The sequence below is a fragment of the Morus notabilis genome, unplaced genomic scaffold (genome assembly GCF_000414095.1).
Source record: "Morus notabilis unplaced genomic scaffold, ASM41409v2 Scaffold1960, whole genome shotgun sequence".
Lineage (NCBI taxonomy): Eukaryota > Viridiplantae > Streptophyta > Magnoliopsida > Rosales > Moraceae > Morus > Morus notabilis.
Window position 1 is genome coordinate 265286 of NW_010368052.1, and position 23175 is coordinate 288460.

The 23175-nt window shown below is 33.5% G+C and overlaps 1 protein-coding gene across 1 annotated transcript; it reads right to left on the reverse strand.

Moving 5' to 3' along the window:
• Positions 1 to 5557: 5557 nt before the first annotated feature.
• Positions 5558 to 7670, reverse strand: LOC21393411 (homeobox-leucine zipper protein HAT5). Its single transcript, XM_010114298.2, has 3 exons — positions 7156 to 7670; positions 6572 to 6969; positions 5558 to 6255 (listed from the first exon to the last, which is right to left on the reverse strand). The coding sequence occupies exons 1-3, from the start codon at positions 7313 to 7315 to the stop codon at positions 5836 to 5838; spliced, it is 978 nt and encodes a 325-aa protein (XP_010112600.1). The 5' UTR covers positions 7316 to 7670; the 3' UTR covers positions 5558 to 5835.
• Positions 7671 to 23175: the final 15505 nt, after the last annotated feature.

The following is a 23175-nucleotide window of genomic DNA, read 5'->3' on the forward strand; positions in this document are numbered from 1 at the left end:
CAGAAAAGCAATTGAACAGTTACACGTGTCCTAAACATGAAATATCCGCCAGATTGAAAATGCACAGACATGCCCTCCTGTCACCCTATCACCGTCACCCCCCACACGTACGTCACTCTCTTTCCCATCCCTATCCACTCTCTGTCTCCCCCTTTCTCTCGCTAAATTACAAAAATCCTTTTAATTTAATTTATACAATTTTTTTTTTTGATAATTTACTTTATACAAATTATAAATTATTTGAAGAAAAACAAGAAGAATACTATTAACAAATAAAAATATTTTAACTATTAACAATTAAAGTTGGCGGATTCCGATCTATTAAAATATTAATCAAACAATGTGTTTTAACTTTAATTTTTTATATTTATCAAAATCTTTCTTAAAGCATTTTTTATATTAAAATTTTGTGGTGGAATATTATATCCATCCTAGACCATTTAAATTTTATTCTTTTTATATTTTTAATATAATTTCATTGTTATAAAAAATAGTACAATACTAGTAGCATATTTTTTAAAAACATTGCTATTTAGGCATCTTTCATTTTACGGATTCGAGTTGAGATGTAACATTTTATGAGAGCTTTTTACTGTAGCAGAAAAAGTTAGATGTGATATTTTCTGAGAGCTTTTTACTGTAAAAACCTAAAACTAAAAATTCAAATCGGTGAAATGAACGAGACCTTAGTATCGAGCACGGTCTAATAATAAAAAATGAGTATTGTGATATGCGATTTATAAATAAGATTTACATTTTATTAATAATGGTGTTTAGTAGTAATAATCCCAAGCAATTAAAAAAATTGTTTTTATATTTATCAAAATTATGGTTTTAATAATTTTCCTTAAAAATCTACAAACTAATAACCTTGTACCTTAACGTTGACAATCAAAAATGTTTTTTTTAGATTTGTCATAGTTATAAGTTAGAGAATAATCTGGCATAAGTACAAAAATGTTATAGTTATTAAAAAATAAAAATACCTTATAAGTAAGATACAATTTAATTATGTAGATCATGTAAAATTATATGAGTCCAGTAAATATAATTTTTTTATTCTCATGTAACATTATTGTTTGTTCGTGTAATTTTCAGTTTATTTAAGTGTAACATTTAAAAAATAGTCCAATACATATAACATTTAGTATTATACTTAAATAAACTAAGGGTGTGTTCGGCTGCCTAAAAAACTCAAAAAAATGCAACTCGAGTTCTAACTTTATTCAAGTTCATGTTTTTTTAAGTTTGAACTCGAGTTTGGGACTAAAACTTGAGTCAAGTGTTCCCTTCAACTCGAGTTCAGAAACTCGAACTCATATTAATGCACAATATTTTTTCTATTCTTAAAAATGTTATAACTTTTTCGTTTTAATCTTTATTGAGATGATTTTTTTTTGTGCGTTGACAACGAAAAGACGAATAAAATCCCACCATATACCCTATTAAAATTTTTCATCACCATTGAGTTTTTATTGAAATACTATCTAAATACAAATTTAAATTTTGACTCACTCAAACACAAACTCAAAAAAAATTCTTATCTCAAATCATAACTCAAATGTACACAACCAAATACAAACTCAAGTTACAACTTTAACTTAAATTATAACTCAAATTCCACTAAAAAACTACACTCAAATTACACTCTAAAAGAACGGACATAAATATTACAAACATGTAAAAATAATATTATATGAGAATATGAAAAAAGTTATCTTGCCAGACATAAAAAACTTTGTCTAAAAATACAATACTTCGCAGTTATGAATAGAAAATTTTTCCGACCCTAAAATGTAATTTTATATCAATTTATTTAAGGCTCGAAAAACGTTCAAAGGCATTATTTATCTTTAGAACCACTGCTAATAAAAGAGTTCACCCTCATATTACAAAATTAGAGCCAGATGTGCTTTAAAGAAAGAAAAAAAAAAAAAAAAAAAAAAAAAAAAAAAAAACCAAAAGGGAAAAAGATGAGGAATCAGATGATGTGGCATGTAGAAAGTCTGTTTCAAGGTCTAGGGTGGGACCCAGCCAAAATGGGGAATCCACGAGGGTTTGCTTGGTGTTGGTGGAATAGACGCTGTCTTGATGGTGACGCTTTGTTTTGGCGACGCCAGCTATGTCGTTTTTAGTCTTCACTCTAATTTTCACCGTACACGTGGTGATGATCTGTTGAAGACCAACGCCTTGGGGTTTCAAACATTGATCGGCACACAATCTGAGAGAGACACGCCAGAAAACAAAAGAAATTACTCATGAATTGTGATCCAAGAAAAATGGGGTTAGTTGGCAAATTATTAATGGCTGTGGTAAAAAAAAAAAAAAAAAAAAACTTAGCTTATAGTTGGTCTCAATCTGATCTCACATTTCTTTCGCAATATATATATTATCTACATTCACGAATTAAGAAAAATAAGAGAATTTATTAGTAAGAAACACTTTAAATAGTTCTACATGAATAAACATTAAAATTAGAGAATCCAGAAACTTATCTAGATTAAATTCAAGAGACATGCTAATATTAATAAGTACTTACCAATAAAATGTAACATTATATGAAACTTTTTAAGTTTTCCGAATAGTATGGTAGAGAAGAATGAGGGATTTAATTACCAGCTAAGTGGCAAGAACATATTAGAGTGATTAGTTTGGTTTTAAACTCAAGTTAAAAGCAATATATTAGAGTGATGTGGAGTAGTATGTCACATTATATAACAATAATTTTGTAATGTTTTATTTTATATTACTTGTTTTATAAGAAGTTATGATATAGTATCAAAGTTGAACATTACGACCCTGTTCATTTCTCCGATTCGACTTTTACTACAGTAAAAAGCTCTCAGAAACAGTCACATCTAAACTTTTTTACTACAGTAAAAATCTTTTACATAAAGTCACATCTTAACTCGAATTAAAAATTTAAATAAACGAACTAAACGAGCCCTACATGTAATTAGTTTATTTTTGTTTTTGGTATAATTGCATAGAAGGAAATTTGCAAGATTGGTAATCAAGCTAGCCATTAACATGTGGAGTTTGGAAAGATAATAGAAGTACCAAATCGCTTGGATGTTGAGTTTGCATGAAATTCGGAAGTTGAAGAAGTAGTCAACTGTTAAACAATACTTAATTAGTGGTTTGATTGTTTCCATGTAATGCATTATCACTCTCGTATGTGAAAGAGGAAACAAACTCTAATTGGTAATTAGAGTCAAATTATGCCCATTTTATAGTATGACAATGAGGTTATGGCACGCGTGAAAAAAGATATTACTATAGATTAAAGAATGTTTTTTCTATTTAATTTCATAAGAAGCCACATATCATACCATTTTGATCAAATACGATGAAAAGCAAGTTGGCAAGCCCTTTTGACCAAGTACACAAATATTTGACAGTGAGATGGCTCCAAAATTTGGCTTAAATAGGGGAAAAAAAAAGATTCTATCACAATTAAATTAAAAGGAAAAAAACTCTATCAATAGTGCAGTATCACTTCAGAGTGATACCAACATATATGTTGTGTGTACAGGTGCAAATCCAAAATAATTTTATGAACATTTGATGATCCGAAACTATACATTCCTAGGGGTTTTTTTTTTTTAAATCCTACTTAAGGAGTTGGTGATCTATAGTTTTAAATTGTCAAATCACATCAAAATTATATCATATTAAAAAAAAATAGGATAGTTTAACAAAATTTGATGAAAATATAAATAGAAAAGTAATTTTTAATTTTTTTTTCTTTTATTCTAGTATTCCACTAAAGGAGGGAATTTATCAGATATGACAAAAAAAAAAAAATTTAATTACTGATAATCAGAAATTGGCCCAACAACAGTAAGGAGATCCAAGTGGAGAAAATCTCAGCAAAGAAATTTCCCAAGATCAAACTGTCTTCTTGATTTTTGTGAAAGTCTTTACACATGACGTTAGCCTCAACTACAAGGTAATTTTGGGAACGCATAATGCGGATGCGGAGATTTGTCCCCCGTAATATTCCGTGAAGTCTAGAACACAGATTATATATTTTTTATGAACACATTTGAGTTGGCACAAAATATAACTCCCCACTGATCATTGCACCAAGTTACTTATTGTGGGGTTGAAATTTTTGCATCTTTTTTTTTTTTTTTATTTGAAGGAATCAATAAATATGGATGATGACGTAATGAGCTAATCATAAACTTACAAGCTAGCTATATAACTGGCAATTGGGGTTTCACTTCTCCCACAAACCTTCTTAGCCCTTTGGCTAAGATTGAAGTCCTCAATCAGATAAGCAGAGGAACATCACCATCACAAAGGGCCATCATTTCAAGAGGATTACTTTTATGTGTTCTTGGGTGGGACTCTTTATTTAGGGGATGAAATTTAAAATTTAGAATTATTTTTATTTCGCGTATATTTTTTATGAGAGAAAAATATTATAAAGAATTATAAATTATGATTCAGTATAAAAAATAAACATCCCCTTAATATCCCTTGATGTGCTTCTCACACAATTTTAATTTGGTTGACAAGCTTTTGGCAAAAATTGAATGCTCCTCAACAATCCATGAATATCAAAGGCTTAGGAATGGTTCATATTTATTTGAGTCCTCCCAAAATTAGCAATGATTTAACTTCCTTTTTAGCCCCATTTTTTACTTCCAAAACAGGGGAAGAACAGAATAAAGAAAAGAGCACTCTTATTCATTTTTAAAATCTGGTTACTCATATAAAGTGAAGTAATCTTAATAAATATTCTTTAAAAATATTTATGTCAAAATTTTTATTTTTTATTCTTAATTCATAATTTTTTTAGTTAAATAATTATACTAATAAAAAAATATTTATTAATAATAAGAAGAAAAGATTCAGACTCGTTCACCCTCAAGGATAAATTTTCCATTTTTCTATAAAGAAGTGGGTAGGTGAATCTTGCCGGATGAAAATTTATCCCCATAAAAATGAATAGTATGGGCCCTTTTCATTCATAACCTTGAACATAATAATTTGAACGTAAATTTAAATTTTATGAGAAAAAATACTATAATAAAAAGATTTAAATTTGTAAAGTAAACGCAGAAACTATTTTTGTAACGAAAATGTTTATGGACTGGGGAAGGCTTAGAGAAGAAACTATAGAAAATCTTCTTCTTTTTTGTTTGGAACAGTGATTTGAAAAGGGTGACTTTGGCTGACTCATCATGAAATTGACGTCCACCATAACACCAAAGAAGGAAAGCTCAATACGTTAATGCTTTAATTATCTCCACAAGAAATCGAATGTAGCCTAGATTTTAAGACTGTACAACATGGAAGTCAACTAGGATTTTGTGCATACAAATCTTTAGCAAAAGTGTTCTCGAATGATAGTCCAGACGCATCGGCTTAGTGCTCTATGCTTGTGGATAAAATTCAAGAATGAAACATTAAGATAACCATGGCATTTAGCATAAACTGAAGTCACTCACTTTTTTGCTAGTGTGGTAACATCAGTGGGCAAATTTAGGAATCCTTGTTTGTTTTACCTTTCTTTTTTCTACACAATTCTCAAATAGGAATTGAATAGCCACAATTATTCTTATTCAATTGCATTGACAACCAACAAAAGCAGAAGTTTCATTTAAACACTAGAACCTCCAACAAAGAACAAAATAAGAACAAGATTACAGAAAGGGGCAATGGCACAAAATTTGTTGATTCAAACCAAAACCCACCACCGCATCAGGATCGGGGTGCCATTGATCATGAGATTTATTTATTGCCAGAAATATAGCTATTTAACATGCTTTGAACAAAAACAAGATAACCTTAATATAAACAGATATATTTACCATAAGAAACCTAGTAAGACCAGGACCAAAAGGCATGGTCTTCAACAGGGAATCCAAAATTGCATGAACTTGTAGGCTTGTCGGAGTAATCGACGTCTTCCAGCTTCGGGAAGATGTAAGAAGGCAAATTATCTTCTTCATCTTGGGAGAGGTCGGATTGGTCGGCTTCAAACACATATGAAGAATCCCCAGGCTCCAACAGCGAGTTGGAGTGAACCGCCTCGTTGAAACGTGGGCTATCGGAATCAAATATGTCACTCTTAACTGATGAGCTAATATCTTCCACAGCTGAAACTTTGGAGACCTCACCCTCTGAATCTGCAATTGGCTTTTCCGGTGGTTCTTGAGACAACTTGTTGGAGTTCTCAGACAGTTCCAAGTTCTCCTTCTCTTTCTCTCTTTCTTGCAACTTCTCTGACAGGACATGAACCTGATCAACAATACCAAACACAACAACAATAATTATTAACTAGAGACTTGAAAAATCTGAATTTGAACCACCTCAAATCCATACAAAAATGATCCATAAACTTTCCTACAACCTAAATTATCACAACCAAATTTAAGATCTTTCAAGCAACCAATGGATCAAGATCTCACACTTAGCATGTGGTGAAAAATATCCTAATGATATGACATAGTTTTTAACTGTACTTTTTTTTTTTTTAATATTCTGATGCGATCTACTGTTAACAACTGTGTTCTCCCAGTAACGTATCAACTAAATTTTGAGGTTAAATCTGTACCTCAGCTTTTAGTTTATCAGTCTCCTTGCGCAGGCTCTCGTAATCATCCTTGAGGGTGTTATGGGTGGCTTGCAGAACGTCATAATCCTTCTCCAGCTGCTTCGTCTTCCACCGCGCGCGGCGGTTCTGAAACCATATCGCAACCTGGCGGGGCTGCAATCCGAGGTCCTTGGCGAGCTGGACTTTCCTCTCCGGTTCGAGCTTGTTCTCGACCTCGAAGCTCTTCTCCAGAAACTGGACTTGCTCAACGCTCAGCCGCCTCTTCTTGCCCGGCTGTTGGAAATACTCATCAAAGTCATCGTCCACAATATCGTCACCACCACCAAATGACCGAAAATACGTCTTGTTCGATCCATTCCCTCCATGAACATCTTCGAAGCTCATCATGGATCTTGAAGCTGAATCAAACTCAAGCATAATCAATTTCTCGAAATGGTCTAAAAAACGCGAACTTCGCTAAGTTTTCTAGTGTAATTGAGCAATAATACCAAAATATTGCATCGAATTAAACATATCGTGATACAAAAAGATAACTTTAGATCAGTCAATTCAATTATAATAAGGAAAAAAAAAACCAGAATTACCGAAGAAAGAAGGAGAAGAAGAAGAGGAATTGCAAGAGCCAGAAAGGAAGAGAGAATCGAGAGGCTCAGTCCTTTTGTTGTTCTGAAGCAAAAGACCGAGGCTCGAAGAAGAAGAAGATCCACCAGCAGCGCCTCCTCCGAAGATCCTCCCACCCGCCATAATCGCTCAAAACTCCCCCCAATGAATATTTACCCTAATTTCGAACTTTCTTCGTCTGGATTTCACTGCGAAAAAGAGGATTCTAAAGCTTGTGGCGGAAGAAGCTGGTGATGATGATTTCGGTGATGTGAGAAGTGTGGGAACACCGGCTGGTCACACCCATCACTCGCTCAGAAGAAGAAGGAACGATCAGAAAAATGGTTTCAGAAGAAGAAGAACAAGTGTACGAAAGTTTAGAGAGAGAGAGATTTGTTTTGTTTTCTCTCTGGAGAAGATGACTTTCAGTGAATGGAAGATTATTATAATAAACTCGTAAAGAGGACGGAGAGTGGACAAGGTGATTCTCTAGTTACTATCATGCCCTTCCTTTGCCTAGCTAGCATTTCTCTCTTTAAATTTATAGGCTCTTTTTTCTTTCATTGTAGACCCCACAACTTTTTATCATTGTCAGTGTGTCTATGAACTTTTTGTTTTTTCAATTAACCCCATCAGTATAGAAATATATGGCAAACACACTTTAGTTGATATTCGTGTTGATTTTTTTTAAAAAAATATTGAAATTGATACGTGATTTGCACATGGATTGTTAATCAAGGGTATGTATGGCCATATTTATTTATTGCCAACACAAATTTATTTTTGAAACAAAATTACTAAAAAAATAACGATATTATTAGTTGAAGTGTCTTGGCCACATATTTCTAAATTCAAGTGTTGATTGCTAAAAAAAGGAAAATGTCATTTTTATAGTGTAAAAAAAATCATTTTGATACCCACTAGTATTGAAAAATATCTCATTAGTACCATGAAATTCTCCCTAATTAATTGTTCGTGTTAGGGGTATTCGTTAAATCCGCTAATCTATCCAATCCATGTAATCCAATCTAATTTGACGGATTGGATTAGAGTAAAAGAATTTTGAATTAGTAATGGATTGAGATAGGGGTGCACTGCGATCTGTGTGGGCATTTATTGAGCGGTTGAACGGTTTTTTTCTTGGAGGTTTTTAAAAAGTCTAATCCATAACTGCCTACATCTTAGGCAGATTGGGTAGTGTTTTTTTTTAATTAAGCGGTTTGTTGGGCGGTATGAATTTAGCAATTATTATTTTTGAACTATTAAATTAGAAATTAAACTTTTATAGTCTTAGCTACTTATATAAGTAGGTACAAATGTATGAAAGCTAATAAAATGAAATTAATCATAGCATACATAGCACAATTGCACAAGTTTCTAAATACTAATATTCAAATAAATTAAATTTGAAATCTAAATCATAAAATGTTAAACTAAGCAAACGGTCAACAATCACCATACAAATTCCTACAAAAAAATATACATGCATATATGATAGGTGGGCGGGGCGGTTTGAAACTGTTCAAAATTATGCAAACCGTAATTGTCCGTCCATGAGTGCGGATTAGAATCGTGCTGCCCAAAAATAGGCGGATTGTGACATGGACCCGTCCATAGCAGGCAGCACGGGGTGGTTTGGGCGATTAGAGCAGTTTGCGTTTTTTTTTCTTTGTTTTTTGTGCACCCCTAGATTTAGATTTTCTAATATGAAGTTACGATTTGGATCACGGATTTAGCATTTCTCAATTCGCTTAATCTGTCAATTTAGAATTATATTGTTAAATACTTGAATTTATGTTAGATTTTGTGTTGTAATGAATTAGGTTTTTTAGAACTATTTTAATTTTTCATTATGTTATGTTATGTTTGCTTAATTTTGTTATAAGTTCTTTGAGAATATTGAAAAATTAGGAGTTATAAAAGTCAAGGTTCAAATTGTCGGCAAATCCATAAATCCGCATAATTCAATCCGCAAAATTCGTAGTTTTGAGATTGGATTAGATCGGAAATCTCAGAGATTTTTTCAATCCATAATATCATATTGGATTATAGATTGGCTCCTTATTTACGTAATCCGACCCGTAAGCCTAGAGTTATTTAGATCAAATGGAAATGGTTGAAAAAAGGCATGGGCGTATATATGCATGTAGTACTAGTGATCATGGAGTCTACGGGTTCAATAAAATTTTGTTCTGAGCTTCTCAAAATACGCAGATGAGTTAGCAAATCCTATTCATATGTGCGTCGTTGCAAGTTTTTTTTTTGTTTCATAATTGCATCGTTGCAAGTTATTCTTCAGTAGTGTCATGCAAGTTTAGTGGATTTTGACTGTAGCACAAAGAATAAAGAAGTCAACGTACGAGGTGTTAATAGTTTTCTTTGATGAAATGCGTAATTTTAGCCCGTTTATGTAACCGATTTAAGTTTAGAATTCGAGTTTTATTACAGTAAAAAATTCTCATAAATAATCACATCTAATTTTTTTAATATAATAAAGAGCTTTCATATAAAATCATATCTCAACTCAAATTAAAAACTCACTATACATGCCCTTTATTTTCTTTCAACGTAAGCACTGTGAAATACTGTAGACGTGAACGAATAATACTAGAGTCACGACTATTGTTTTTGTGTTATTTTACTAAAAACATATATAGTAATCAATTTGTGATTGGGAAGTTTAATTTTATGAGAGTTTCTTTCGTATGATCAGAAAAATTGAGCTACTGATAGTTTTATTTTTTTTAACCATTTTCAGCCGTTATATTTGTATAAAAACTGCGTGTTTTGTATACTTTTTTAATATAATTTGATTTTAATTAAATCTAACGGTCCGAAAATTAATCCTACCGGTAAGACGGTCTATCGAATATAATTCCTAATTTTATAAACACCCCTATAAAATAGTAGACATAACGTGACATACGTAATGTTACTTAAGTAGTTAGATGTTTTTATACCTTATATTAAGACTTTAAGTATACGGTAATTAATATGAATCATATTACCTGAAAAATAATAGAGGGTAATATCTTCATAAATCATAGGAAACATAAGTTATCTCTTTTGGCCAAGTATGAGAATCTTTTAATAAATTTTTAAAAATATTATTTTATTCACAGTAATATAACTCTTCTTATAAAGTTAATAACATTAAACATTTTGAAACTAGTTAAATCTTATTAAATTAGGTCAGTATCATTTTAACAAATTATATTTTTTTTCTAAATATCATGACATAATAGACTATATAAAACTGTAAAAAAAAATAAATAAATAAAACAAAGGCTTTTGAAAATTAAAAAATAATTTTTGTAAATAAAATTACAAAAGAAAAAAGAAAGCAAAAAATAAAAATAAAAGACTGTGTTTAGAATTGATCTCGTTTTTATTTTTTACGTTTTTCAAGAAAAAAAATAAAAACGTTTTTCAAAACGGCATTTGGCATAATATAGACAAAAAAACAGAAATTAAAACGATTTTTTAGTTTAGTGTAAAATAAGAGAAAAATGAAAAACAACTTTTAGTCGTTTTTTTATTTTTTATTTGTGTTTTCTTCTCTCTCGAGTAGAGAGAGATAGATAGACATTAATGAATTTTTTTATATTAAAAAATAATCTCTTAATAAAATTATTAAACACATTTTTAAAAATGATTTATGCATGAGATTGAAAACGCTTTTATTTTTATTTTTATACAAAAAATAAAATTATTTTAAAATAAGTTTCAAACGCATTTAAAGGCTCTCTCTCCCCTCTAGATTTCTCTCTCTCGTCCGTGCCAATCTCTCTCACCGTCCCTGTCGATCTCTCATCGTCCCTGTCGATCTCTCATCCCTTTGATCTCTCTCTCTCTCTAGGGTCGTGGCTTCTTGAGGGAGGAAGTAACGACGTCGCTACAGGGACATGAATGGGGTAATTGTGTGGCTTTTTGACGAGGAGGCAAGACTATCGCTACTGGAGACGAAGCTGGGCGGCGATAGCATCTGGGGTGGTGGGATGTGATGGCGGGATGGTTGATTATTTTTAGAAATATTTTAATATTTTAGGAATAACATAATTATATGGTAATTATTATAAATGATGTAGTAATTATTATTTACGATTTTAATTTTTTTTATACTTTCTAAAATATTTTAAATTTTTATTATAATTTAGCATGACTATTGACTAGTAAAATTATGTTATATTTAACATATTCCAACGAAAAATCTCGTTTTGGGCCAATAGCAACTATCCATCCACCAAAAGATTCAAGTAGATGTATTCTGGTAAGTTATTAAAAAATAATAATAATAAATTGCATTGTTGCACTTTAAATTATTCAGTTTGTACATAATGCATCTTAAATTTTTAATTTTAATAAATTGTACCTTAAACTTTAAAATTAATTGTAATTGAAGTCTAATAGACAATCGCGTTATTAAATTGAAAGTTTAAAACACAAAATTTAGACGTGACGTTGTTTAAAAAATGACAATCTTCACCTTTCATGTGCAATTCCCATGTGTTAAATCGTTAATTAGTTTGATAACATTCGTTAATTATTAATCATTAATTGTAACTATTGTAAAATTTAAAATAGAATTTGTCAAAATTAAAAATTCAAAGTACATTGTGTAAAAAACAAATAATTTAGAGTACAATAGTGCAATTTAAAAAAGAATAGTGAGAAAATGTCTTACTATTTTTTTTTTTTTCATTTTTTATTGAGTTGGAAAAGACATAGTAGGGATAAATTTGTAAATATGTTAGGAGACAAGGGCATAATAATAAGATAAGTACAGGCAACGAGGCGGATGCAAGGGGATATGGAGGAAACGACAAAGGAATCCCGTCCAATCAGTCGTTTTCGGAGAGTTAAGGCCGATAGGGGACTGCGAGTCAGTGGCATCGAGCTCCGGATTTTGGAGCGAGTCAGGCGACAGATGACTCGCTCGCCTCAAGCCTATCTCTCCGACTCACTGACCTGGTCAGACTTCAAGAGGCTCGTTTCCCTATGCTATGGGCCCTTGTTGGGCCATAACAATGTGACTTTGGGCCCACCTTGTCTGCCGACTCTCCTCCTGTCTCCGTCCCTTAACTAAGCCCACGCATGGCTTGGGTCCTCCAAGTCCTCCTTATGTGCCCAACCAAACACGAAATAGTACCCAACTTGACGTAATGTGAACATCAATATTTTCACACTCTGCATTGGCCCTTTCTTTTTTGTTTTCTTTTTTGTTTTGTTTTTTTGTTTTCCTAGTCCTAGTCTAGTGGTGGAATTTCAGGCCGGCAGGCAGCCCGAAGCCTGAATTTTTTCGGGTTCGGACGGGAAGGCCCATATGTCGGCCTGTCCAAGGTGGAAATTCAGGCTTGGGCTCGGGCAGCCCGAATTTTAAGACCACGCTGGAGCCCGCCGCCGTGTAGGTGCTGTCGACCGCTGTACGGCGGAGTTTTTTTTTTGAATTTTTCCGGCCATGCCCGAAGCCTGAACTGCCCAAAAAAACGTTCAAAAATCCTAAAAATAAGCCTGAAAACCCGTCCAACGGCTACTTTTTTGCCCGTTGCTGCCCGAATACGCACGAAACCCGCCCGAACCCGACCCGCCGAACCTAACTAGCCGTTGCACATTGATTTTTTTGAAAAAAAATCAATTTTTTAACCAAAAAATTTCCCTATAAATACCCTCTATCCTCCACACATTTTTCTCACTCAAATCTCTCAATCCCTATCAATTTCTCTTAATCTCTCTCAACTTCTCTCAATCTCTCTCGATCTCTCAAATCTCTTTCAAAATTTTTCCAAAAACTATCACATTATTCTAAAGCTCTCTCTCTCAAATCGCTCTTATTTTTTTTATAATGGATCCTTTTGGTTATAGTGGTATTCCCGTTGATGCCCAACACAACATGGAAGAAGGGCAATTTCCCAGTAATGAATTTGTTACACAGGGATCTACTAATCCGAGCCCTAGTGGATGTATTGGAGGTCGTGGTCGCAATGGTGGTGGGCGTGGAGAAGCGGCGAGTGCCAGTGCGACTGCGTCTGCAAGTGTTGCAACCTTTAGGAGGAAAAATAAGCGCACCTTGATAGTTTTGGATCACTTCGACATAATTGATGAGATCGACAATGAAGGTAACACTAAACATATAGCTTAGTGTAAATATTGTTTATCTAAATTACAAGGTGACTGATAACTCCATGAAATGGAGTTATTTAGCCTATTTTGTGGATTAAAAAGTATGCTTTTCTTGAGAATTTATTTAGTTTTTAATACTTTTACCTTATTTTTATTTCATTTGGAATTAATTTTATTTTTATTTAGTTTCCTTCCAAAATAATTATTTTCCTCATTATGTAATTTAATTTTGGTGATAGGTGGGCTTAAGTGCAAATTGAAATCCAAATTGGGAGAGAAATGCAAGAGAAAATAAGTAAACTTCAAATTTGAATTAGCCTCAAAATGGAATTCCTTCGCGCGAGTGAAATCAACACAAAACTCACCACTCTAGCCGTTGGATCGCAGCGTCAACGGTCTAGATCGGGTGCGTGGAATCACCCCAGAGAGGAGCGCGTCAGTTCTTCGGCCAATCTCAGCAAGCCGCGTGTCCAGCTTGTCCCCCACTCAGCAGCTCGTGTGATCCGGTGCGGCGATTCCATCCAACCCGCATGAAACCTCCCTCTCTCAACGAACCACAGCGCGCCACATGTCCATTCCATCCGAACCCTCCAATTGAGGCGTGCCACGTGTCCGAACGCAGGCCTCCAGCTGAGATCAGTTAGCAGCTCTCCTTTGCACGTGAAATGAAGGGTTTTGAACCCAGAGAAGGGGAGCCGCGAGAAGAAAGAGGGGAACTATGGAGGTTTTGGAAGAGTGAAGCAATTTAATAAGGCTTTTCAGCCAATTTTTCAAGAGAGAAAAAATCCCAAAACAAATATTTTTATTTTATTAGATTTAAGTTTTATTTTTAATAAATTATTGAGGGAGAATTCATTTTGAGAAGAGCAAGAAGATGGAGGATTTAGGAGCTTGTGACAACTCCTAAAATGGGTTTTTCATTCCTTTTCTTATCTCTTATTTTTGTAATTTATAAATGATGAAACCCTTGATGTTATTTAGTTAATTTTGTGAGCTAGGCTCTTAGTGGAACTAAGATTGTGATGTTTTAGTTTTTGCTTTTGGATTATTTATGGTATTTTTGTGCTTGTTCATTCATGTGTAATTACTTGCTTAATTTCTATTTTTGATGGAAATCAAATGTAGAACTAGACTTAGATTGATTTAGAAAAATTAATTTAGTTTGGACTTTACATGGATGATGCATGTTCAATATAAGAATATATTGATTTGTAGAAGGTATAGGAATATATCGTTTACCTTGTATAACCTTATAAACCCGAACTTGAAATTAGAATTCCATGAACTAGATTCACATAGGAATATGATGAAATTGGTTTGAGGAATTATATTCATAATTAATTCGGAAGAACTTTATGCACAAATTTGAGTTTGGTTAACTGGTACAGAATGCTGTAGCATTTCTTTAGCACAACTTTAGCATTTTGCAATCAAGGGGAAATTAGGAAGTCCTAGCTCGATTATTTGCAATTGCTTGCATTTTTATTTTCTTTTGGTTATAAAAATATATAAAAACAATCCTAGAAGCTAATCAATATTAATATTTAACGAAAGCTAAACACAATTCTCGTGGGATCGATATCCGTACTCTTGTACACTTTATTACTTGTGCGATTCGTATACTTGCGAGTTTTCACGCAACAAGTTTTTGGCGCCGTTGCCGGGGACTGGCGTTTAGTTTTAGTTGATATTGATATCATTTAGCTCTAGGAATTATTTGGTTACTTTCTTACTCTTCTTTGCTTTTAGTTTCTTTTGTTCTTACTTTTGTTTTTTAGCTTTGTTTTTCTTGCGAGGTACTTGAGATGTCACATCGGCAAGTCCTCTTGAATTTCATTCAACATGACTTGGAACCTTTACATAGTGCATGGTGGAGATACAAGGCTTTGTTAACGAGGATCTCATCTCATGGTTTCTCCAAAGAGTGTCAACTTGAAGTTTTTCTCAATGGGTTATGTGCCACGACAAGAAATTGGGTGGAAGGAGGAGATGGTACCACCACTTTCTACCAACTATCTGTGGATGAGGCCTATTGGATGTTGGAAGACATGGCGGAGTATGACAAGTGGAATTGGGATTGCTCAATGACCAACCATGGTTGGGAGGACAATTACAACAATGTGGGGCCAAGTTTTGACACCTACCCTCATGTAAACTCAAGTTCCATTAAGAGCTTGTTGAGGGATGCCATCCTTCAAAGCCAAGAAACTTTGTTGAGGAGTTTGGAGAATCAAGTAGGACAAATAGTTAATGTATTAAACAATCGTCCTCAAGGTTCATTTCTAAATGACATGGAGAATCCTAGGAAAGAAGGCAAGGACCATGGTGAAGCAACCACTTTGAGGAGTGGGAAAGAATTTGACATGCCTATGGATGAGCCTAAACAACAACAAGAGCCCCCTTTGATCCAAGAAGAAGAGAGCAATGAAGATGAAGTGGGAGACTTACAGCTGAAAATTTTTGTTGTGGAACAGGATGCTACAGCAATGCAAGGCAGAACAACAAAATGAAAAATCAGCCATTAATGTCTTGGATTCTATTTTGACCGACGAAGTGAATCAATACTTCACCATTGAAGCGGGAGTACAAGGAGAAGTCTTTGAGTCTCAACCTATTGTGCCACCGGTCATGCAAGAGTATATGTACAAAGATCCAATGTGGCCGCCAACTCCTCCACGAGCATTAACATCGTACCTTAGTGTCCATCATGCACATGCTCCGAAATCAAGTCAAGTTGAACTTACGTACCACATATTTCCACATCTTGCCAAGCTTGAGGGCATCCACAACCAAGACCCATTTGTCGTGTTTTATGACACTTATTATGGGCGGAAGCCGCTCTTTGATAAGCTCTTCTCTAAACGTATGACTAAAAGACATAAAGAAAGCGCTTGTTGGGAGGCAACCTAGTTTCTCTAATCTTTTTCTTGTGGTTATTTGAGTCTTTTTTGTGTTAATTTTGAATTTTCTAGGAACCTCTTACTTTGCTTTGGTGTTTTTCTCTTGTAGGGTCAAGCTTTGGAGCAATGGAAGGGACTAGGAGGATTTACACTTCAAGGGAGCTAACGTGCCATCATGCCCAATCACCAACGAGGGGAGTTTCCTTGAAACTTTTCTTTATGCTCTTGATTGCTTACATATTGAGGATTTTGTGCTTAATGAGTTTGGAGGAAACACTTGTTTGTCTTTGTTCTTTTGAAAAAAAAAAGTGTCTTGTGTTTTCCTTGTTGTTTGGTGTGTTTTTTGGTGAATTCTCTTAGACCTATGATGATAATTATTGGATTGAGCATAGTTTTTAGAAAAATATTCTTTTCTCAACTTTTTATTTTGGAATTCACTTGATCGTTTTGTTCAAAGATTGTAACTTTTTCTTAACTTTGAGCACTTTGCCTTGTGTTATGGATGCATTGGATTTCTAGAGAAAGGTTATGTGAATGTGATGCAAAAATTGTGTATATATCATATCATTAGATTTTACAAACTCTAGAACTTACTTGATGAATTGTTGAGGCGAAATCCTAGGCAAGCACTTCATTAAGGACATGATTTAGGCCATTTTTAGACCGATTGAGCTTTTCTAAGCCAACCTTGTACATGTTATATCCTTAGTCACCCTTTTTGAGCCTATATATACCATTCTCTTTGTTACCCACATCTTTAGCCTAGCCTTTTAAATAAGTTTCCAACTTTCTACCCCTCACCCATAAGCATATTGATCATTTTAGGACACACATTGAGCTATGTTAGCATATGGGAGGAAGGGTGGTGTTGTGAAAATTTAGCTGTTGTGTTGTATATGTACAAAAAAAGAGGAGTATTCTTTACCTTTTTTGCTCTTTTTGCAACATTGAGGACAATGTTGATTTTAAGTTTGGGGGTAGAGGGGATTTGTTAAAACAAAAAAAAAAAAAAAAAAAAGAAAAGAAAAGACAAAAATGTTAAAAAAAAGTGAAAAAATGAAAAAAAAAAAAATAAGTGGATGGTAAAAGAAAGTAACAATCAAGTTTGGGGGTGTTACTTGGGAGTGATATTTGAGCTCTTTTAAGGTCCTAGAATTATTGATGTGTTTAAAGGGTGATTTGAGCCAAAATATTATCTCATATCCTACCTTCACCCTAGCCTTACATTACAAGCTTAAAAAGTCCTATTGATCCTTGATTAAGTGTTAATCTACATTAGTGGAGATGGTTTTGAAAAGTAAGCTTATGGAGTTTGCATGCATGTGCTTAAATTCTAAATTCTAAATTCTATAAGCATGTTCGCATGATCTCATTTGGATTTCCAATGTTGAAATAGCACAAGGCTATCACACATACACAAGAAAGGTCCAATTGGAGAAGAAACAATCTTTTGAAGTTGGAAATAAAAGTTGATTGAAAATTGTGTTTTTCTTTGAACTATGTTTCTAATTCAATCATTGAGGAATTATTTATGAGAATTCATCCATAAATGCACACTTGTTTTTGAGTCTTTTTCTGTTTGTTTTGCTTGAGGACAAGTAAAATCTTGAGTTTGGGGGTGTGATAACTCCATGAAATGGAGTTATTTAGCCTCTTTTGTGGATTAAAAAGTATGCTTTTCTTGAGAATTTATTTAGTTTTTAATACTTTTACCTTATTTTTATTTCATTTTATTTTATTTGGAATTAATTTTATTTTTATTTAGTTTCCTTCCAAAATAATTATTTTCCTCATTATGTAATTTAATTTTGGTGATAGGTGGGCTTAAGTGCAAATTGAAATCCAAATTGGGAGAGAAATGCAAGACAAAATAAGTAAAATTCGAATTTGAATTAGCCTCAAAATGGAATTCCTTCGCGCGAGTGAAATCAGTACAAAACTCACCACTCCAGCCGTTGGATCGCAGCGTCAACGGTCCAGATCAGGCGCGTGGAATCACCCCAGACAGGAGCACGTCTCTGTAGGATCGCGTCAGTTCTTCAGTCAATCTCAGCAAGCCGCGTGTCCAGCTTGTCCCCCACTCAGCAGCTCGTGTGATCAAGTGCGGCGATTCCATCCAACCTGCGTGAAACCTCCCTCTCTCAGCGAACCACAGCACGCCGCATGTCCATTCCATCCGAACCCTCCAATTGAGGCGCGCCACGTGTCCGAACGCAGGCCTCTAGCTAAGATCAGTTAGCAGCTCTCTTTTGCATGCGAAATGAAGGGTTTTGAACCCAGAGAAGGGGAGCCGCGAGAAGAAAGAGGGGAATTGTGGAGGGTTTGGAAGAGTGAAGCAATTTAATAAGGCTTTTCAGCCAATTTTTCAAGAGAGAAAAAATCCCAAAATAAATATTTTTATTTTATTAGATTTAGGTTTTATTTTCATTAAATTATTGAGGGAGAATTCATTTTGTGAAGAGCAAGAAGATGGAGGATTTAGGAGCTTGTGACAACTCCTAAAATGGGTTTTTCATTCCTTTTCTTATCTCTTATTTTTGTAATTTATAAATGATGAAACCCTTGATGTTATTTAGTTAATTTTGTGAGCTAGGCTCCTAGGGGAACTAAGATTGTGATGTTTTAGTTTTTGCTTTTGGATTGTTTATGGTATTTTTGTGCTTGTTCATTCATGTGTAATTACTTGCTTAATTTCTATTTTTGATGGAAATCAAATGTAGAACTAGACTTAGATTGATTTGGAAAAATTAATTTAGGTTGGACTTTACATGGATGATGCATGTTCAATATAAGAATATATTGATTTGTAGAAGGTATAACAATATATCGTTTACCTTGTATAACCTAATAACCCCGAACTTGAAATTGGAATTCCATGAACTAGATTCACATAGGAATATGATGAAATTGGTTTGAGGAATTATAGTCATAATTAATTCGAAAGAACTTTATGCACAAATTTGAGTTTGGTTAACTAGTACAGAATGTTGTAGTATTTCTTTAGCACAGCTTTAGCATTTTGCAATCAAGGAGAAATTAGGAAGTCTTAGCTCGATTATTTGCAATTGCTTGCATTTTTATTTTCTTTTGGTTATAAAAATATATAAAAACAATCCTAGAAGCTAATCAATATTGGTATTTAACGAAAGCTAAACACAATCCTCGTGGGATCGATATCTGTACTCTTGTACACTTTATTACTTGTGCGATTTGTATACTTGCGAGTTTTTACACAATAGTGACACTATTCACGGCACCACACACCTGAGAAGACACTCCGAAAAGTGTCTTCAAAAGCTTAGCCAATCCGGCGGATCCGAACTCCGCCAAACACAATTATCTTCTGATTGCGCAACCGGTGGTCTAACCACTTGGAAATACGATCCGCAAGTAGATCGTATGGAAGTTGCACGAATGATAGCTACTTTAGATCAACCACTTAATTTTGTAGAGCATCCTAATTGACAACGATATATTATGGTTGTACATAATCCTAATGCACAATTCAATTCAAAAACTACTCTTAGGAAAGATTTATTAAAATTATTTTTAAACAAAAGAAGCATTAATAAACCTTTTACACTCGACTAGCGGGTGCGTTGTGTTAACGGCAGATATTTAGTCTGCCGTTGCCAACAAAGATTATTTAGCTGTAACTGGACATTACTTTAAAGGATTTGATTTAGATAAAAGAATATTAGGTTTTAAATGTGTTCTAGGATCACATAGCGCGGATTAAATATATAATACAATTTTAAATGTAATTGATGAATTTAGACTAAGAGATAAAGTAATGGCTATAACATTAGATAATGCTAGTGCCAATACAAAAGTAATTAAGTTCTTTGAAAATGACTTAAGTTTATTCGGTGACGGTACAATTTTTCACCAACGTTGTGCATGTCACGTAATCAATTTAATAGTTAAATCCGGTTTAAAAGAAATGAGTAATCACATTAAAAAAATTAGAGATAGTCTTGCATGGATTCAAGGTAGTAACCAAAGACAAGAAGATTGGTTTAGGTTCTTACAAGCATTAAATATACCTCCTAGAGCATTAGCGTTAGATATGCCTATAAGATGGAACTCAACTTACATTATGCTTCAACAATGCATCCCCTATAAGGATGCCATAACAAACTATATGTGTGCAAAATTAGGAGTAGGACATATAGACGAATTTGATTGGTAAATTGCCGAAGTTTTGTATCAATTTTTAGGTAGGTTTCATGAAGTTACTTTAAAACTTATTGGAACATACTACCCAGCATCACTTTTAGCTTTAGGTGAACTTTTAAGAATTAGTATTTTATTTAGCGAATATAGGGAGAACCCAATCTTAGGAGTTCCTATTCATTCTATGGAAAAGAAATTTAAAAAATATTGGTTTAAGTTGCCTTTGTTGTATGGTTTAGGTACTATTTTTGATCCTAGATTAAAATTAGAAGGTTTAGAAAACTTAGGTGGATTTTTAGGCATCAATTGCTCGGACCAATATCCAATAATAAAGGCAAAAATATATTTGATTTATAGTAAATATGAGATTAGGTTTAGAGTACCTCATACAGTACAAGAACCGCAACAACAAGACGAAAACCCACATTCATTCTTGAATGTTTTCGGGTTGAAGAAGAAGAAGAAGACAACTCAAACAGAAGCTGTGAGTGAATCTTCATCAACAAGTGGCAGTGGCAGCGGCGGTGGCAGCTTCAACGAGCTCATGGTGTACCTCAGTGAAGGCTTAGTAGTCGGTGGTATAGCAGAATTGTTTGACTTAGTTCAATGGTGGAGGGCACGGGCATTAACTTGGTCAATCCTAACTCGATTGGCAATGGATATATTTTCAATCCTAGTCTCCACTATTTCATCCGAACAAGTCTTCAGTACGACAGGAAGAATACTTGAGGAACACCGAAATGCATTGCAAATGGATATTGTTGAAGCCTTGATTTGCATTAAGGATTGAGATCGGGCCGATCAACGTCTACAAGATACAATTTCACCGGCAAGTCAAGAATGGATCGATGAATTTAATCGATTAACATTTAATTTTGAAGACGATCCTTCAGCTTCAAATTAAATTGTAAATTTGTAATTTGTAAATACGTATTTACTTTTGACATTGTAATTGTATAACTTTGTCAGTTTGTAAAATTTATAATTCGTCACAAAATGATTGCACTCTTTTTTTCTTGCCAAGTTTTTATCCCAATTGGGTTTTTCTTGGTAAGGTTTTTAACGAGACAATCATGAATTACAAATTTAAAAATTAATAAAGAAATAATTTTTTTTATATAGTTCGTGTGTTCATTTTAAATTTCAAATTGTAATATATATATATATATAAATTTTAACACAAAATAACTTAATATTATAAAAAAAATTTTAAAAAAATTCGGGCTACTTGGGCGGCCCGGCCGGGCTCGGGCGACCTAATACAAGCCCGCGGCCCGTTCAAGGTGAAATTCGGGCTCGGGCGGGCAGCCTGAATTTTTCGGGCGGGTTGGGCTCGGGCAAAAGCTCAGTTTTTTCGGGTGGTCACGAGCGGCCCGTCCAAAGTTCCAGCACTCCTAGATATGGAATGAACTAAAAATAACTATTTTTTTCTATAACTTAAATGGCGCGTTTGAAACTTGAAACTTGTTTTAAAATACATTTAGAACTCATTTTAAAATGATTTTATTTTTTGTATGAAAATAAAAATAAAAACATTTTCAATTTCAGACAGAAATCATTTTTTAAAATGCGTTTGGTAGTTTTATTAAGAGATTATTTTCAGTATGAAAAAATCTATTAATGTCTCTCTCTCTTTGCTTGAGAGAAGAGAAAACAAAATAAAAAATGAAAAACGACTAAAAGTCATTTTTCATTTTTCTCTCATTTTACACTAAATTAAAAAATCGTTTTCATTTTCCTTTTTTGTCTTTATTGAGCCAAATGCCGTTATAGAAACGTTTTCATTTTTTTTCTTGAAAAATGTAAAAAATAAAAACGGAATAATTCTAAACACGGCTAAAGATTCTAAACCAATGTGAGAGCACGTTTGCTACTTTCCTCATTAATGATCTTTTATGCATGTGTTATCCCATAAGTCAACCTATTTTGATTAAAAAAGAAGTAGAGAATACAACCTAGAGAAATCTATTTGGTTTGAAAACTTTATTTATTTATTTAATTTTAATAAGGGCTGGAGATCTTGCAGTGTAAGATGAGTTCTTTTTCAAATATGTTTGTATAGATTCCGAGCCTAAAACATATAATAAAATGTGTATTCAATTTAGTTGGCAATTTTCTAAGAAGAGTTATTTTAGATCCTTTTTTCTTTTATAATTAGAGAAGTTTTTTTCTCTTTTTAACTACCGTATTGTTCTAATTATTATAATAACTTTTCAAGAGAAAACTATTAAATTTATTCTTAGAGTGTATAAGTCATGATTTTTATTGTAGGGTAAAATTCTAAATCATAAATTAGTTATTGAATGGGGTCCACGCGTCATAAATGAGGGCATTAAATGATCGAGAACATCTTAGCCTTAGTCGCCACGTCGGATAGTAACTCTCTTAGGGGCAGCCCGCTAGTTAGGTTTGTGGCATACATAGAATGTCGACTGTACTGAGGAGATACAAAGGACAACATGAGGTCAACCCCACCAACAAGTGTAGGCGAAGATAATTCTGAGAGCGTTTATGAAGTCGAGTCTATGCAAGTCAAGAGATATGTGAGATTTGCTCAAAAATGTGTTATTTGTAATTCAAATATACGAAAAGTAAAGAAATTGTCCTGATTTATTGTAATCTCGATTTTTTGGAAAACTATCCTAAAAGATTAGGAAAATATTCCCGAATTAAAGAGGAAAACTAGCTGGGACGATGGGGAACGATATAAATAAGGAATTGTAGGTCGAGAAATTTCTAAGTCTCATTTTGAGCATTAATGTGTGTAGTTCCTTCAAAGATAGTGAATTCTTTTCTCCCTACAGTGGA